The sequence below is a fragment of the Equus quagga genome, chromosome 12, assembly GCF_021613505.1.
Source record: "Equus quagga isolate Etosha38 chromosome 12, UCLA_HA_Equagga_1.0, whole genome shotgun sequence".
NCBI classification, from domain to species: Eukaryota; Metazoa; Chordata; class Mammalia; order Perissodactyla; family Equidae; genus Equus; species Equus quagga.
This window is the reverse complement of record NC_060278.1, coordinates 67,293,062-67,312,647: the sequence shown is the minus strand read 5'-3', so window position 1 is coordinate 67,312,647 and position 19,586 is coordinate 67,293,062. Positions and strand designations below refer to the sequence as shown.

General features: G+C 41.3%; 1 protein-coding gene across 5 annotated transcripts in view; it reads left to right on the top strand.

The window, feature by feature from the left end:
- Nucleotides 1-19,586, top strand: part of CFAP61 (cilia and flagella associated protein 61) — a 294,287-nt gene that overhangs the window by 180,073 nt on the left and 94,628 nt on the right. For all 5 annotated transcript variants that reach the window (XR_006891038.1, XM_046678345.1, XM_046678348.1 and 2 more), the window contains 2 exons: nucleotides 4,869-4,967; nucleotides 9,696-9,864. Coding sequence is in view for 4 of the 5 variants with exons in the window: in XM_046678345.1 (XP_046534301.1) it covers nucleotides 4,869-4,967; nucleotides 9,696-9,864 (268 nt within the window). In the remaining variant the exon portion in view is untranslated. The remainder of the gene's footprint in view (nucleotides 1-4,868; nucleotides 4,968-9,695; nucleotides 9,865-19,586) is intronic.

Here is a 19,586-nt window from a genome sequence, read left to right as displayed (position 1 = left end):
TCCCTCTCTGCTTTACGAGTATCTTTGAGCTGTTCCTCCCTCTGTATCCACAGCAACGTGAAATCCCCGCTGGAATTATCTGCTCGAAAATGCAGGTGCACTTGCTTAATGTTTCATTGGCTTGAGCACTTAACTTGAACTTTTTTTTTCCACGACATGGTGACCTTTGATTTCAGAGCAGAGGGCTCACAGTGATGTTCGATAGTGTTTGTATACATTAAGCCAATACCGTGAGAGCTGGGAGTCATGCCTTCTCTGTGGTTCTGCTGTACCTGCCGTTTCATCTACTGCGTGTCCGAACCCAGGAGGTACCCCATCACCCGCTACTCCATTTGCAGGAACTTTTTGAATATTCATAAGTAATCAAATTAAAGTCTTAAACATTTTATCTTCATATTTCATCCTCAGAAGAGCCAAAATCTATCAGAATTGCCCATTATAAACATCGTGATTTTGGACACTACTCTTAAATAGTTACAAATTTAAGAAATTAAATATCTGGATGTTTCTAAATCAGATTACAGAGGTAACTGTTACAGAAAAAATTTGAGGTTGGAGAAAGAAATAGACATGCTGGTGATAATTTCATATAAAGGCCTGGAAGAGGCAGGGAACCTTCACAGAATCGCAGGAAGGTTGATGTTACAAAGAAGCTTGAGGAGTTAGTTTAGGGCCTGACCGTAAGGACCTTATAGGCTGTGCTCATGAATTTGGACTTCATATTTTGCTAATAAAATAGTTAACATTCATTGAAAATGTAAACTTCTAAGCATTTTACAGATACTATTTCATTTAGTCCTCACAGAATCCCTAGAAGATGGCAGGTTCTGTTTTTCCCACTTCATGGGCTAGGAAACTGAGCCACAGAGAGGTTAAATAACCTGCCCCAGGTCAAAAAGCTAGAAAGTGCCAGAGCCAGGAGTCCAGCTGAGGCCATCTGACTCCTGGGCCCTCTTAGCTGCTCTGCTCTGCTGCTACCAAAGTGGTAAGCAAACACGGAGACTTGAAAACCAGAACAGCTGAGATCTGATTTAATTTAAAAAGAGTTTTCCAGTAGCTGTGTGGAAGATGGGCAGGAGGGAGAGAGATTTGTGCCAGGGAGACTAACCCTGAGACTATTTCTCTAGGCAAGAAGGTGGGCTAAGGCAATGTGTCCTGGGAATGGCAGGTGGGGGCCATTCAAGAGATATGGACGAGGTAAAAGTGACTAGACATGGTGACCAGTTGTGGGAAGTGAGAAGGAGGGTAGGAGTCTGGGGTTGGCTCCCAAATTGCTGGCTTGAGAGATGGCTGGTTGGCATGCCTTTGATGGAGATAAAGGAGGAGTGGGATGGGGTTACAAAGACCTTTGTTTGGACACATATTGAATTTGGGATGCCCAGGGAGCAGTCCCATTAGCACTGACAGACATTTGGAAATTAGGTTTGGCTCTCAGAAGAAAACTATAGCATAAATATGTAAGATGAAGTCATGATGGTAGACCACATCACCCACAGAGATGAGCATGAAGGCTGGGAAGCTTGGTGAGGGAAAGATGAGCAAAGGTGGAGGAGCTGGTAAAAAAAAAAGCAGTCATAAAAGAGAACCTTAAGATAGTGCTGTCGCAGGCAGCATGTTCTATGGCGGTAGCTCCTGGATAGGGCCTCCTGCATGGCCCTGGCTGTCTGTATTTCCCCTATCCCTTCCTCCTTCAGGATTGGCGTCAGTAATGGCATCCCACCCACCAGTGCTAGTCCCTGGTTGACTCCCATCCCTTATTGGTTTCTAGAAGTCTGTACACACCTCTGCCATCATTCAATAAAACCCTGTGGAGTCAGCCATCTACTTCCTGCCTGGACCATGATTGATACAAGCATCTTCCCTGATCCCCGCCCGCCCTTCCTTCATGAGTCAACATGAGGAGAGACTTCGAGTTGCCTCCCAGTATTTATTTTGTACTTTATCCTCAGTAACAGAGCCCTGGGCAATGTGGTTCTTAGAAAAACTGTGTTTCTCTTTGGAAAACCACGTTTTCAGCCTCCCTTGCTGCTATATATGGCCGTGTCACTGAGTTCTGGCAATGTAAGCAGAGATGTCGTGTAAAACTTTCAGGAAGGCTCCTTAATGGGCACCCCTTTCTACCCATTCCTCTTTCCCTCTGCCTGTAATGCGGATGTAGGATGTGATGCCTGGAGCTCCAGGAGCCACCTTGGAACTGAGGTGACTTTGAGAATGGAAGCAGAGAAGCAGGGTCATGGCCCCTGTTGACTTCATGGCGCCAGCTTATCAGCACCTGACTGGTTCCTTCCAGGTTTCCTAAGAACAGTTGTGAGGGATATTTGCTGGTCTAGGGGTAGGGACAAATAGGAGAGGAACTTGATGAGGAGACAGGGTTAATGAATCAGGGGGAATGAAAGAACAGTCTTGTAGATTTATCTGGAGGCGGCAAGAAGGGACACAGTGGGAGAGAGTTGCTTGGTGGCTGGCCTCTGTTTTCTTTATGATGTGGAAGATGTTGTCACTTGAGAATGAGGAAGGGGGATGGCAGGGAGAACAAGGAAGTTTAAAGCAGTGAACTTGAAGACTGGAAAAAGGACCAGAACAGTGAAGGATGCGAAAGGAATTGGGCTGAGGCTAAAGGAAAGGAATGGAAAGCTGGTTTCTTTATATATAAAAATCCAGAGAATGCCCCCCTCGTATTTTTTTGAGAAATCTTTAATTGGATCATAGCATAATTCAGGATACTACAATGTGGCAATTTGTAAACTTACAAGTCATTTGATCCATGTTGTTAGATAATTCAAATTATTCAGTGCCAAAGGGGTTGTTTTTGTAGTAGAAAGTGTAGCTGGATAATTACTAAGCCCTCTCCTCACATAGAGATGTAAGAAGGGCTTGTATGTAGTTGTATTATTAGTACAACATAAACCACGTTTCCGTCACATAGACTTGAAAGTCAAAATAAATTTTAACTGCATGTGAGTATAAATATGTATTATCATTATTTGCATTTTCCATTAAATGGTAATAAATCAAAGGCCTGTCATCGGTGTGCATTTGCAGACTGGCAGCCATAAGTAGCTGGGGTTAATTGTGACCTTTATTTTATTTGAACATATTCAAAAATTTTATTCTTATTATTAGAGGATAAGATGTGCTCGGTTTTCTTTGTACCAAACAAGAATATTCATTCTTAAATGACACACATCCTTAGAGACTTTAGAGCAAAACCTTTCATAATATTTAACTATTTTTAAATGTCAGCTGCAGTTGAGTTTATTACATTGCCGGCCCATGCCATCACCCAAAGTCTCCCGCTTTTAGTGGCACTTAGATTGTCAGCAAACTGATAGCATTTTCCAATCTCCTCCTGAGAAAGGAGGGCAGGTGTTTTCCTCTGACTTGGTGAAGGTTTCTTTTTTTGGCATTTGGTTGGTTTAAGGGGAGATGTGAACGAAGAGGAGATTTTAGGGGAAAAAAAAAATCTTTCTCACCATCCTGAAGTCCATGAAATGATCAGCTCACCCATAATACGTTGCTGACTCGAGCTGGAGGGCAAATTTGCAGCAGGAGTATTTAATACTCGCAGGGGGTGGGTCTTAAAGCTCATAAGTGGGGCCGGCCCAATGGCGCAGCGGTTACGTTTGCACGTCCCGCCTCTCTTGGCCCAGGGTTTGCTGGTTCGGATCCCGGGTGTAGACATGGCACCGCTTGGCAAGCCATGCTGTGGTAGGCATCCCATGTATAAAGTAGAGGAAGATGGGCATGGATGTTAGCTCAGGGCTAATCTTCCTCAAAAAAGAAAAAAAAAAAGCTCATAATTGCCTCAGAAGCCTCCACTTACATGCGCTGGGTGTGCCCCTAACATTTCCCTCAGGACAGGTTAGAGGGCGCTGCTTGGAGTCAGAAGACATGGCTTTCACTTTAGGCCCTGCTGCTTATGAGCTTCATGACTGTGAACAAATTACCTACTGTTTCCAATCTTGACTTTCTTCCACATGAAATACGGATAATAAAGCCTTGTTCCTACCCCCTTCACAAATTGTCTTGAAGATTAATCCCTAGGATAATGCCTATGAACGTGCCTCAGGCCCTGGAAAGCCTGATGCAGATAGAAGGCAGTTTTGCTCTTACAAGGAATCCTCTAGAACTTTCTCCTCTGAGATACTTTGGTTTCCTGATTTGAGCAATTGTATATCTCTGAAAGTAATAAAACTAATGTTGACTGAGAGGATTAGGTGATCTTTGGATCCCTCTCAACCATTTGGGGTCAGCAGGGTGGTGGAGGCAGAGGTTAGACGAGAAGACCCTGGAGCCAGACAGCCTGGGATCACGCCCAGCCTCCAGACTTCCCAGCTGAATGGTCTTGGGCAAGTCATTTTCCCTCAGTTCCACGTAATAAAACAGGGGTAAGGATATTACCGACCTCACTGGAATGCTGGGAGGACTAAGTAAGGGCCATGCAGAAGGCTTGCACAGTAGGCGCCCGGAAAGTTTTAGCTGTGGTGGTTGTAATTCCAAGCAGTTTCTTATAGGTAGCCTGAAATTCGAACTTTGCATTAACTTATACTAAATTTACGTCCCTCCTCCCAATTTTTGTGCTTGATTTTGTTTTACTTTGAGAAGCAAATTTTTAAAAATTAAACAGTGTCTGCCATTACCCTGTTGTAGCTTTTGGAAGTTTCTACCATTAGCAGCTCCAGTGCCATCCTCCTCTTTTCCTTTGAATGGTCGGTTCTGTTTGAAGGTTTGTGCAAAAAGTGTTGCTAGGTTCAAAGAAAAATCCACCAATTGGATGCCACGTGACATAAAGTGAAATTGAATTATAATAATCCTTCCCTGAGCTGTGCTTCACCTCTCTGTGTTTTGTTTTGTGTCTTTCTCCTTAGTTCTCACCTGAAGTTTAGTAACCTCACGCTGATTTCAACCCACGGACTCCCGGGAAAGAAACTTCTGAGCACTGAACAAAGGAAGTTCTTAGCAAGCGAGTATGAATTCTATTTGCTTTTTCATTCTGAGGCCTAAATGTCCTAATTGTGTGCCATTTAATAGTGGATTTCAGATTGGAAAGGGGAAAGGGCGGGCTTTTCTCCTGATGCTCAGATGTCACTCAGGAGATCCAAGTACAAATCTGTGAACAAGTGAATGGCAGAGCTGGGCTGCCTTTTTGTGTTTGTGGGAGGCCGGCTGCCCTGTTCCAAACAACTCGGGTGGAGCCTGCCGACACCGCCACCCCTGCATTCAGGTTCTGGGTGCCGCTACAGGGTAGGGGAGCTTGGTGACTGTATTTACACCAGACCAGGCAATGCCCCCAAGGTTCAGAGTTGGGAGATGAAGGTGGGGCACCTCACTGGGGTCTGGGTCTCACATCCCCCTGGCCGTTTGTAGTCAGGGGCTCATCAGCCAGAGACATTCTATGCCAGACCCGGCAAACTTTGTTTCTATCCCAATAGAATCACTATTTGAAAACATCCATTCTAGAAAATGCCATTTCATTATCTCACAGCTTCTATTAATTTTAATTTCCTGTAGCAAAACATGGGTCCAAGAATGATTAGTCTTCCTGCCTCTAGAAAGAATGTCTCAATTTTTCTAACGACGAGGAAGGAAATTGTTCGCTCTCAGGGGGTTCATTTTAGAATCCATGATGAAGGGATCTTCTTCCCTCTGTGAAAGACTTCCTTTGCCTTCAAACAGTGAGAAAAACCACAGCTTCCTTGCCAACACAACCAGGTTCATTTTGACCTAATACTTTTTCAGACTGTACACTTTGATTTTTTTTTGAAAGACATAAGTAGTGTGTGGTAAAAAAGGCATGGGTCTGAGCCCGGTAGATGCAGCTTCAGACCCTGCCCCTGCCACAAAGGGGACTTGGTTTCTCTGAGCTTTGCTTTTTTTTTTCCATTGTGAAAAATGTATGATAAGCCAAGCTTGCTGGATTTTTTGGTTAAAATTAGTATAACATCAGCTCGTGATCAACAAGTGCATGTACGTCCCCTTTCCTTCTTTGCCCTCTTTCTAAATTACGTGATTTCTGGGTAATGTTGGTGTTATTGATAAATGTCTTACTAGGCATTTAATTGATTCAGCTTGATAAAAGTTTGTGTTAGCCCCCATGTTAGTTGTGTTATGGGAAAGGTGTGATCCTGTGTAAACTCTTTAACTGTCTAGAACCGCTCCCCAAGATAGTGGCTACTAACAACATGTGGCTATTTAAATTTAAATTTAAGTTAAATGAGATTAAAATTTCAGCTCCTCAATTACATAGCCATATTTTAAGTGCTCAATAGCCACACGTGGCTAGTAGTTACCATATCAGACAACATAGCTACAGAACATTTCCATCCTCAGAAAGTTCTAGAATGCTCCAACTGAAAATCTATCCCTGTCTGCTTATTTCTCTGACCTCACCTTTTATTATTTTTGTCCTCATTCTCTCCACTCTAGCCACACCAGCCTCCTTAATGTTCTGAAAACACAACAGGAAGGTCTCCACCTTGGGGTCTTTGCTTAAATGTCAACTTTTCAGTGAGACCTACCCTGACCACCCATTCATTTGTGACCAACACTCCAACACACTCCAGTCCTCAGTACTCTGCTCCAATTTTTTCTTGTAACTGAAATCCTTCTAAATATTATATAATTTGCCTTTTAAAATTATCTTTATTCTTTATGTTCTGAATCCTTCAACAATGTAAACTCTACAAGGGGAGGACTTTTTTGCCTTTTTCTTCACCGATGTGTTCCCAGCATCTGGGACAGTGCTTGCACACAGCAAGTGCTCAGTAAATAAGGTCGAATAGATGAAAGTTACCTCCAAAAGTCCCCGCGGCAGTTCTTTCAGTCAGGTTACAGAGAGAGACTGAATAACAGCCGGATGCCTCTGCTGGGTAACTGCATGTTCTCATAATTCTTAGAAACCACAAATGGAAACGTAAACAGGATGTTGCCTCTCGAATGGTCCTCACACCCCAATAAAGGAAATGATCTCTGGTCATGGAGTTTAAAAATAACAAGAGCATTGACATCCATAGACTTAATAATTTAAATTCCTCACTCTAAATACGAGTTCTGAACTCTCCCCTAACCAGTGTTTTATTTTTGTTGTCACTAGTTTTTGAATAGCCAGTTTTTGTCTTCTTTCCCCTGCCCTGTCCAGCATCTGGTGGAGGTGCTAATGACATGTCCGGGATACAGCAGAAAGGAAGGGAAGGAGAGACAGGAAGCAGGAGGAATCCACTAATTGGACAATAACCTTGAAAAACTGAGAGTTAGTTGTGATGCTCCTTCTTCTGAGAGTGTCACAATAAATCCTCTATGAAAACCTCTGTGGTTCTTCCCAGTTCTGAAGGGTTCTGAGTCTGTGAAGCACAGGTCTGCATCATCCTTAGGTATGCTCCCTGGAGTTTGCCTCTGATTTTGCACCTGAAGCTCTGGGCTGAGTCTTCTGGCCACTAGTGGGGGAGCACTGCAACTTTGAACAAGCTAGTCACTCTTCACATGTGTCCTCTTCCAGAAATTTCCCCATCTGGCATTTGTGCTTTTTTCTCCTCTTTATTACCTGTCTCCAGAATATTCTATGAAGACAACCTTTCAATTATTTGCAAGTCAGTGTCAAGCTCACTTGAGAAACATGAAGTTTCATTGATGTTCTGTCTTTGGTTCCTTCTTTCTCTTCCAGAGAACCCTAGTGGAGGTATTCCTATTGTCACAAGCTGTGAGACAGTCTCTATCATGTTAAAACCAATGATGCTCATTAATCTTCTTAGGAAATAAGTTTGGAAATATATCACTTAAAGTCTCCAGTGTCTAGTTTTACCTACCTGGTGGGTAAATTAAAGAAGGTCCAGAGTGGATAGTAATGTCCAGAATAGATATCTAGTAGTCACCTACCCAGTGATATTTTAAACTGAGAAATGTCATTCAGTGTAGTAACGGGTGGTAAAAGTAAGCATCCCACATTCTTCAGTGCTCCCTCAGGTTGCTAAAAAACCAGTGTTCCCAACTGTCAGTTCCCACTGGACAGAGCTTCAAATTTTAACTCTGAAATATGCATTCTGACCTTATGAACTTTACCGTCCTACTGTCATTAAAAATAACATTGTCTTAGCCTTCCCCAAATTTCCCCTGAGAACTTTCATCTTTAAGCAAATTCTCATAAGACTAATCCCTGCACACTAACTATATTTAATTTTTCCTCATCTTGGATGACAGACAGTGCTATTCCTATTATGAAGTAAGAACAGTCCTCTGTGGGTCTCTCATCAATGTACCAAATCAATGAAGTTTCCTGCTCTTCTGTAAACCTACCAACATGGATTTTTAAAAGGGAATTTCATCTCACTATCTGTTATTTTCCTGTGACAGGCCAGCCTCTGATTTTCTTTTCTTATTAAGAAGAAATTTTCTTGTTTTTAAGTGTTGTTTCGTGGAGAGATACAAAGCCCAGCGCTCCCTTCTCTTTCACAGGCCCCATAACGGGGTCTAATGTACATCCATTACTAGGATTCTTTTTGTGTGGAGAGAGCAGACTCACGTGTGGATCAAAAAGAAAAAATGCTCTCCCATTACCACTTCAGAATCCTGTTTGCCTCCAAGGAGAGTAAACAGGATTATGTATCATTAATATTATTTAGAATAATACCCTTCACATATGCATCCCACTTGACAAAACAGCGTCTCTTACATCCTCGTGTTCGTCCCTTCCAATGATGGAGGCAAGAAGGGAGGGATAGTTGTCCCATGTTGAGAGGGGAGGAAACTGAAGTATTGGAAGGGGATGTAGAGTCCCCAGGGTCCAGTCTCATCGGCAACAGGGCAAGGACACAGACCATGACATAGCACACCCTAGATTTGAACACAACACTGACTGTTCTGCCACCCTACACTCTTGATCTTCAGAACAGGATCATTGAGAGGTCACGTACATGAGGTCAAACCTTTCAGCAAATTTTGCAAACAACCCTCAAAAAACACTTTAAATAAACTTTAAGCCACAAGAAACCCACTTTTCTCACATTACAGTATGGTGCTCGTGCTCACATGGGACCCAGAGAAGAAAACCCATTCACCCTGGACCTGCTTTTCGTAGAAGGCCCAGTTCTCCATAAATCACCTTGGTTGGCCCTGTGGAGCAAATCCCAAAAGTCTCCAAGGATTGTACTTGCTGCAAACCTAATTCCCAAACTCATGTCCTCTCTAAATAAAATGTGTTTTGTTGTTTTGGCACAAATCCATGCACTAATTCTGAGAATGGGTCATTTATTGAAAAGCCTTAGCAGATAGGAGGGGTTTCTCAATATTCAGGACCTTGAGCCCTGCCTTTGGGAATCTTCAGTGATGCTTCTTTCTTCTTCCTCATTCCATCTGAGTCAGTGGTCCATATGACAATTCAACAGCTGAAGTAAATTTGTACCCACCATGAAATAGAGGCAGAAGAAAGAATATATTTTATAATCATTGATACACACACACACATCCTCCCTGTTGTGAACTGGCCTGCATCAGGCGGAACAATTTAGTTTTAATGGGAAGATGTCAATTTGTGACTAAGTGTCTCATAACAAAAAATCTCCTAGTATCTAGCCTCAGTCCTGGTAAACGCACAGCGCGAGCAGACTTGGCCCACTAGGGGCCTTGAACCAGCTCACCAGATGTCTAATTAATGCCTGCTGTCAGCTGCTCAAATGTCACTGATGGAGCTTCTCTCTCCGCAGCCACTGTTTTAATGATAAAGATCACGCGTTGATGTCGCTGTGCTCCTGGGTCAATGTGGTGGTTGGTAGAATGACTGCCATAGACCGAGCAGCCAAGTATGTCGTGGTTTCCAAAGAGGAAATCGTGCTCTATGACCACCTTGTCCTCTGCACGGGGCAGCAGTACCAGGTGAGGCCGCCCACGGAGATCTCAGAGATTAACTGTTAATGTGTTTACTGGGGCGCAGTAAAGAGCTCTCAGGGTAAAGAGCCTGCCTTCTTGCCCAGACAGCTGCCACTCTGTATTCCTAAAAGTCCCTTGCAAGGCCCGTGCAGGACCAGAAGTGTATCTGAAACCCTCGTGGAAATCCATTCCAAGAAAAACATTCTGCTCGAGGATAAAAATCACAGCAAGTTGGAGAAATGTCATTCTTTAAGCTGTTGTCCAAAAGTCTAACACTTACTGCTCACCAGAGCAGAATCCAGATACAACCCAGCATGCATTTATGGTAAATTAATTTATGCCTCAAGAAGCTAACATTTGGCGTGGTGATGGGCTCACGCGAAAGTATTTCAAACATGCGCACCTTCTGTCGACCCTTATTTTATTTTGTCTCTCAGTTATAAAACTAGGAGATGTGACTGATTACCCAGTGACCATGCTTTCCATTTTGATTAAATTCTCAAGCCACACTTGAAGAAATTAATGCTGGATACAGCTGAAACTGTTCAATGTCTTGGGGCAGCAAATTTTAATATTCTCCCTTTGCAATATACGTATGCATTTCATGTGGTCCACAGAATTAGGGCATCTCTTTAATGAAATGAGATTGGCCTTGTAACTCAAAGGTGGGGTCTTTTAATTGCATTTCTCCTGGGAACCTGGATAGGCCTCCCTGTGGTGGGTTTGTTCCTGACAAGTATGGAATAATCCACCCCCACCCCAGGTGCTGCTGTGTTTTAATCTGGTACTATCTTAGTTAGGCCATCTCATGAACAGCCGTGCATTTGACACGGGGATGTGTGTGCAGGTTTTCTTTACATTGCTGAGCCAGGAGGAGGCATTGCATGGTTGGGGGCAGGCAGCCGGCCAACTCCATGCCTCACTTACCCAATGTTCTCAGCCTTGGCTACACATCATGATCACCTGGGGCACTTCTGATACACCTGTGGCCAGGCCCGGCCCCCAGAGACTCTGTTTTAGTTACTCTGGGGTGGAACCCAGTCATCAGTATTTTTTTAAGCTCCTTGATGATTCTACACTAAGGCCAAGAACCACTGACCTGAACTTTTTTGACCTAGAATCTCTCATCTGTACCTTAGAGCAGAACTTAAACTGAAATGTGCTCACATCCCCTGGGCATCTTGTTAAAATGCAGATTCTGAGCAGAGATGGGGCGTGGCTGAGATACTGCAGGTCTAACCATCTTCCAGGTGAGGCCGACGGTGCCAGTGCATGGACACCCTGAGAGTGGAGGCTGGGATCAGCCTCTGAGTAACTTCTTTTCTTTTCTTTCTTTCTTCTGCTTCTTTTTTTTTTTTTTTTAAAGAAATCCAATTCTCAAAGTGTTGAAAGGATTTTTTTTTTTCCTAGTTAAAGGATAAAAAGAGACTGGAGAAATATCTTCATTTTGATACTTAAGTATTCCTCTTTTTAAAACATTAAATCCGAAGAAAACACCACCCACCCCTTTAGCTTGCCCCCCCTCACCTGCCCCGCCAAGTTCCAGCTGCTGCCTGCAACTGCAGACTTTGGAAAATGTGAGTGGAAGACCCAGCCAGCTGTCCAGAGACTCGGGCATCTGCTCATGTGTGTCCAGCTGCCCCTCAGCTTTAGTCTGTGGCACATTAAGCTCTTGCCCTTTTTACAATGGGAAAAATGAAATGAAGAAATGATAAAGGGAGTTCGAATTCAATTTTTCCAGAAGGACCTAAAAATTAAAGGTACATAGAGTGATATAAAAAAGGCAGCTGACTTCACTGGGGAGCTTCCAGCTTTTTTTCTGTTCCTATTTCTTTCTCCTCAACTCTCTCATGGTTTCATCCCAATTTTGTGATTTTTATTTTTAAAAAATAAAATGATGAAAATAAAACTTAAACTCAAAGGAAGAAGATGACCCATTATAAAATATAACTACAAACCTTAACCTCTAATCAGACCTTTAAATGGAGTGTATTATTCGAAAATATTATGAAATATTTTTGATATCCAAATACATATCACTTAATTTTTTATCAGAAAATCCATGCACAAGGTAAAACATTAAATTGTGCTGCAAGGTTGCATGTGAGGAGGGCTGGTCTTTACTTCCAAGCCTTCTCTCCAGGGGCAACCCCCTTGAGGCATTTCTGTTGTTAGTTCTTCAATGGTTACCCCCAGAACTCCAAATAATGTCTTTGTAGAAGTTGTGATCTATCAACTTCTGAGATTACCTGTGACCTTCCCATTTTGGAAGATGATTTATCCAGCTCACTTCCAGTACTCTCCAACTCCCTTCTCTGTGCTGCCTATCAATTTTGATTATTTTTATTGGGGAGCACATGCTGGTTTTGAAAGTCACTCTGAGAGGGCTTACAAATGAGGTCCCTGAATCACTCTCCATGACTCGTGAAGAATCATGGAGATATGGAGAGATTTATGCCCTACACCTGGATTTGGGTCATCTCAAAAAGTTGTCATCTTTGTCAACTCAAAGTCACATGAGTCTGGCATTGACCATGAGAAGACTGTGGCAGGGACTTTCAAAGAGGTAACACTCACTGGAAGCCAGCAGGTGGGGCAAGAACATCCAACCAAGTGGGAGAGCAAGCCAGGGACTTTAGTTATGGTGAGCTTGATGTGGGTCAGCAATATGATGTGGTCTCCACAGAGGTGAATTATGTCTTAGATGGGGTAAATAAGAGCAGGGCATCTAGGTCGGTGCAGCCCCAGGCGAGAGCCTGCTATGAATGGGTAGAAGAGAGAGCTGTGTACACCAATGTGCCAGTCTGGTAAGACCTGAGAAAGGTGCTTCCCCTTGTCATTTGACAACATTTAACATGAAGAGACCTCACTGTGTTTGAGGATGACTAAGGGGGAACATAACAGCATGAGGTCAAAGAAAAGTAACTTTAAAAGCAAGGATTGTGGGGCCAGCCCTGTGGCTGAGTGGCTAAGTTTATGTGCTATGCTTTGGTGGCCCAGGGTTTCGCCAACTTGGATCCTGGGTGCAGACATGGCGCCGCTTATCAAGCAATGTTGAGGCAGCATCCCACCTGCCATAAATAGAAGGACCCACAACTGAAATATACAACTAGGTACTGGGGGGATTTGGGGAGAAAAAGCAAGAAAAGAAAAAAGATTGGCAACAGTTGTTAGCTCAGGTGCCAATCTTTAAAAAAATAACCAAGGCTTGTTTTAAAACAAGGCTGCAAATTCTGTGACGCTTCTCCAATCTGAGAGTCTACATCTCCTCCCCTTGAATCTTGGCAGGCTTGTGACAGCCTCGACCAATAGAGTACAAAGGAAGTGATGTGTTGTGGTGCAACTTGGAGGCTGGGTCAAGGGCTATGCAGCATCTCCTTGTTTGTGGGAACAGTGGCTCCTGGAGCCCTGAGTTTCCACATAAGAAGTCTGATACCCTATGATCACTGTGCTTGAGATGCCAACATGGGTTCTCCAACTGACAATTCCAGCTGAGACCAGCCATCCCTGCCAAGGCTCAAGACATGTGAGTGAGGACATCTTGGATCCTCCAGACCAGACCATCCAGCAGGTGAATGTCGCCAGTAACACTTGGAATAAAAGAATTGCCCAGCCAAGCCCTACCAAAATTTCGGACCCACAAAATCATGAAAAGTAATAAAATGCTTATTTAAACCACTAAGTTTTGGTGTGAGTTTGTTGTGCAGCAAGGAACAACTGGAACAAAAAGATAACATAGAATAAAAGAAAGAGAACAACATCCGGAAAAATTGGAGAAAGAATATACTTTTGAAATTATTTCAAAATGCAGGATACACACACACCCTACAGGAAACTATGTATTATCCTCAGGACAAGTTGATCACCCAGCCTCTGAAATTGGAGCTGAAGCCATCTAAAAAGCAGAAGCTGAGCTGAGAAGACCTCAGGATTAGATGAAGAGGGAGATGGGTGAGTAATAAAGGATTGAAATTAAATCCCCATCAGGAGACAGGACTGCTGCTGTAAGAAAGTTGATGATGCTGAAGACAAAGGACAATGTTCCTCTGGAGGGAAAAAGCAAAGGGCAAAGGGATACATTTGGTACAGGAGACAAGGCTCTGATATGATAGAAAGATATGATATGAAAGATATGATAGACATGGAGACAACATGTAGATAATTGGTCCAAACAAATGGAAAAGAGACAATAAAGATATGCTAGAAGAAAACTTTCCTTATCTAAAAGACATATTGCCCAATTGACCACATTCCAGGCAAAATAAAAGAAAAATTTTCTCAGCTAGTTATATTCTGAGGAAATTTTGGTTTTGTGAGAATGATAAGGGAAAAAAATGACCAAACTTCAAGAGAAAAAGAACAGATTATTGATCCCTTGCCCTCAAAAAGAACAAAAATAAGACAGGCGTCAAAAAATTACATCTCCAAATTGGCAACAACATAACAATAGTAGGGGATTTGAACACCCCACTTACATCAATGGATAGATCATCTAGATAGAAAGTCAACAAGGAAATATTGGCCTTAAATGACACACTAGACCAGCTGGACTTAATAGGTATATATAGAACATTCCATCCAAAAGCAGCAGAATACACGTTCTCCTTAGGTGCACACAGAACATCCTCAAAGATAGACCACATGTTGGGAAACAAAATAAACCTCAATAAATTTGAGAAGATTGAAATCACATCAAGCATCTTTTCTGACCACGATAGTATGAAACTAGAAATCAACTACAAGAAAAAAGCTTGGAAAGTCACAACTACGTGGAAAGTAAACAACATGCTACTGAACAACTATTGGGTCAATGAAGAAATCAAAAGAGAAATAAACAAATACCTAGAGACAGATGAAAATGAAAACAAAACCTACCAAAACATATGGGATACAGCAAAATTGGTACTACGAGGGAAGCTTATAGCAATACAGGCCTACCTCAACAAACAAAAAAAATCTCAGTAAACAATCTAACACTATACCTAAAAGAACTAGAAAAAGAAGAACAAACACAGCCCAGAGTCAGTAGAAGAAAGGAAATAATAAAAATCAGAGCAGAAATAAATGAAATAGAGACTAAAAAAACAGAAGAAAGGATCAATGAAACTAAGAGCTGGCTCTTTGACAAGATAAACAAAATTCACAAACCCTTAGCTAGACTTACTAAGGAAAAAAGAGAGAAGCCTCAAATAAATAAAACCAGACATTAAAGAGGAGAAATTACAATAGATACCACAGAGATACAAAGGATTATAAGAGAATACTATGAAAAGCTATCCACCAACAAATTGGATAACCTAGAAGAAATGGATAAATTCTTAGAGTCATACAACCTCCTGAAACTGAATCAAGAAGAAATAAAGAATCTGAATGGACCAATCACAAGTAAAGAGATGGAAACAGTAATCAAAAACCACCCCAAAAACAAAAACCAAGGACCAGACACCTTTTCTGGAGAGTTCTACCAAATATTCAAAAAAGATTTAAGGCCTATGCTTCTTAAACTCTTCCCCAAAATTGAAGAGGACAGGATGCTTCCTACCTCATTTTATGAAGCCAACATTATCCTGATACCAAAACCAGACAAGGACAACACAAAAAAGGAAAATTACAGGCCAATATCACTGATGAACATAGATGCAAAAATCCTCAACAAAATATTAGCAAATTGAATACAATAATCCATTAAAAGGATCATACACCAGGATCAAGTGGGATTTATTCCAGAGATGCATGGATGGTTCAACATCTGCAAGTCAATCGATGTGGTATACCACACTAACAAGATGAAGAATAAAAATCACATGATCATCACAATAGACACAGAGAAAGCATTTGACAAGATTCAACATATATTTATGAAAAAACTCTCAATAAAAAGGATATAGAAGGAAAGTACCTCAACAAAATAAAAGCCATATATGACAAACTCACAGCCAACATCATCTTCAATGATGAAAAACTGAAAGCTATTCCTCTAAGAACAGGAACAAGACAAGGATGCCCACTCTTGCCACTCTTATTCAACATAGTATTGGAAGTCCTAACCAGAGCAATGAGGCAAGAAAAAGAAATAAAAGGGATACAAATTGGAAAGGAAGAAGTAAAAGTGTCACTATTTGCAGATGACATGATTCTATATATAGAAAACCCTAAAGAACCCACCAAAAAACTATTACAAATAATTAATGAATACAGTAAAGCTGCAGGGTACAAAATCAACGTGCAAACATCAATTTCATTTATATATACTAACAATGAATTAGCAGAAAGAGAAATCAAGAATACAATCCCATTTATAATTGCAACAAAAAAAATAAAATACCTAGGAATAAACTTAACCAAGGAAGTGAGAGACATTTACACTGAAAACTATAAAGCATTATTGAAAGAAATTCAAAGAAGACATAAAGAAATGGAAAGACAGTCTGTGCTCATGGATTGGAAGAATGAATATAGTTAAAATGTCTGTACTACCTAAATCAATCTACAGATTCAATGTAATCCCAATCAGATTCCCAATGACATTTGTCATGGAAATAGAACAAAGAATCCTAAAATTTTATATGGAACAAGAAAAGACCCTGAATAGACAAAGGAGGCCTGAGAAAAAGAACAAAGTTGGAGATATCACACTCCCTGAATTCAAAATGTACTACAAATCTATAGTAGTGAAAACAGCATGATACTGGCAGAAAACCAGACACACAGATCAATGGAACAGAATCGAGGGCCCAGAAATAAATTCACATCTATGGACAGCTAATTTTTGACAAAAGAGCCAAGAACACACAATGGAAAAATGAAAGTCTCTTCAATAAATGGTGTTGGGAAAACTGGACAGCCACAAGCCAAGGAATGAAAGTAGGCTATTATCTTACACCACACACACAAATTAACTCAAAATGGATTAAAGACTTGAATGTAAGACCTGAAACCATAAAACTCTTAGAAGAAAACAGGCAGTATGGTCTTCCACATCAGTCTTTGCAGTATCTTTTTGAATACCATGTCTCCTCAGGCAAGGGAAACAAAAGAAAAAATAAATGGGACTACGTCAGACTAAAAAACTTCTGTATGGCAAAGGAAACCATCAACAAAATGAAAAGACAACCCACCAACTGGGAGAAACTATTTGCAAATCATATGTCCAATAAGGAGTTAATTTCCAAAATATATAAAGAACTGATACAACTCAACAACAAAAAATGAACAACCCAATTAAAAAATGGGCAGAGGATATGAACAGACATTTTTCCAAGAAGATTTAGAGATGAAAATCTGTACATGAAAGGGCACATGAAAAGAAGTTCAACATCACTAACTATTAGGGAAATGCAAATCAAAACTACAATGAGATAGCACCTCACACCGATCAGGGTGGCTATTATTAAAAAGACAAGAAATAACAAGTGTTGGAGAGGATGTGGAGAAAAGGGAGCCCTCATACACTGCTGGTGGGAATTTAAATTGGTACAGCTACTAGGGAAAACAGGATGGAGATTTCTGAAAAAACTAAAAATAGAAATGCCATATCATCCAGCTATTCCACTTCTGGGTATTTATCCAAAGAACATGAAAACACTAATCTGACAAGATATATGCACCCCTATATTCATTGCAGCATTATTCATAATAGCCAAGACTTGGAAGCAAAGCCAGTGCCTATCAACGGATGAATAGATAAAGACGATGTGGTACATATATACAGTGGAATACTACTCAACCATAAAAAAGACAAAATCATTCCAATTGCAACAACCTAGATGGACCTCCAGGGTATTATGCTAAGTGAAATAACTCAGACAGAGAAAGACAAATACCGTATGACTTCACTCATCTGTGAAAGATAAACAAACAAACACATAGATATAGAGGACAGATTAGTGGTTGCCAGAGGGCAAAGAGGTAAAGGGTACAGATATAGGGTGATGGATGGAAACTGGAGTTTTGGTGGTGAACACGATGCAGTCTATACAGAAGTCGAAATATAATGACGTACACCTGAAATTTATAGTGTTATAAACCATTGTGACCTCAATTTAAAAAAACAGAAAAGAAAAAAAAATTACCTCTCCAGCATTAAATGGCATAAAAAAATAAAACTAGCCACACAGAATTTTGAAGAAAATGTGGCAATTCAATAATTATATGCCAAGCTAAGTCTCTCCTATTTAAGGACAACAAAAAGCCATTCTTTATGAGCAAGGCCTCAGAAAAATGATCTTCCCTGTTCTTTAACATGTACTCTGAATAACTGAGACAGAGAAGAAAAAGACAAATGGCAAGCACCACAAACAATATAAAAAGTAATCTTAATGATTTTTGTAAATCTGAGAATAGATGCAAAATAGGCTATAATGAATCTAATCTAAAGTAATCGAATTGAGACCAAGTTGTTGGAAACAGGGAGCAAGGCGACCAGGGAGGAACAGCAAGGTCTTCGAGGGGGAAACCCAAATACGATGCTTCGGTCTTGACTCTTAAATTTCGAGGAAATAAGGTCAAGAATGCTTTTGAACAGCATAACTAAATTGGCCTTCCAAACACCAGAGAAGCTACAACAGAGGAAAACATCATTCATGTAATCAAAGGGAAGAAAACGAAGGAAACAGCCACAATACTTCCATGTGAAAGTGTAAACTGGAATGGTATAAGGAAAAACTACGACACTTTTAACAGTGAATGTCATGATTTTAAACTGTCCTGTTGTAAGCCCAAGGCTCCGTTTTTACACAGAATTCAAAACACAAGAGAAATACCGTAACAAAATGATACCTAAAGTTTAAAATGAAGAGAGAGTTAAAAGTGCCCCAGCAAAAGGTGTCAAGCAAGTTCGAAGAGCTATTGGAAGCGGCAGCAATATTAGTATCCAGCAAAGCAGAACTAATTGGAGACAGGAAAGCATTAGTATTGACAAGGAGTAAAATTTGTGACAACAACGTAGAGGTCATGAGCTCGTTATGTGCTGAACGTGGTTAGGTCAAAGAATATGTCACAAGAACAGAAGTACACCTGGAATATTGCGTTCATTTTTTGGAGTCACATTTAAGAAGGAAAAGAACGAGCTGAAGCACATCCAGAGGCTCAGAGTCACTCCAGGTGTTTAGCCCGAGGAGTGACGGTTCAGGATGGTTGTCCTCAAATACTTGAAGGGTTTCTGTATAAAAAACGAATTAAACTTGTGCATGATGGCCTGGGGAAGCAGATCTCAGACAGACCACCTTAAGCGATGGGAATACAGTGCTTACTCATCCTGAGAAACAACTTCCTAAGTCTCCTGCTAAAGGGAATGTCCAGCCCCAGGAGACAGTGAGCCTGCACCACGGGGACCTCGGGAGCAGTAGGAACACCTGACAGAGGTTGAGGGATTGCCCTGTGCCACACGTCTGTTAAGTGATTAATCCTTGCAGTAACTCTGAGGTCTGTGCCACTTTCATCCCCATTTTATAGCTGAGGGAACCAAGGCACAGTGAAGCTGAGGTAATTTGTCCAAAGTCAGACAATGACCTAGTGACAGGTGGGATTTGAACCCAAGCGGTCTGCTCTGAGCACGAGTTCTTCACCAATGTCTCTCTCTCTCCTCTCTCCCTTCCTCCTTCCCTCCCTCACACTCTCATGTGGTCCAGGGACTACACTTGATGGCTTTTAAAAGTCTTTACAACACAGAAATTCTAGAACTTACTGTTTATAGCTAGAGTCAAATAAACAGGTGCCCCCTCCCCCCC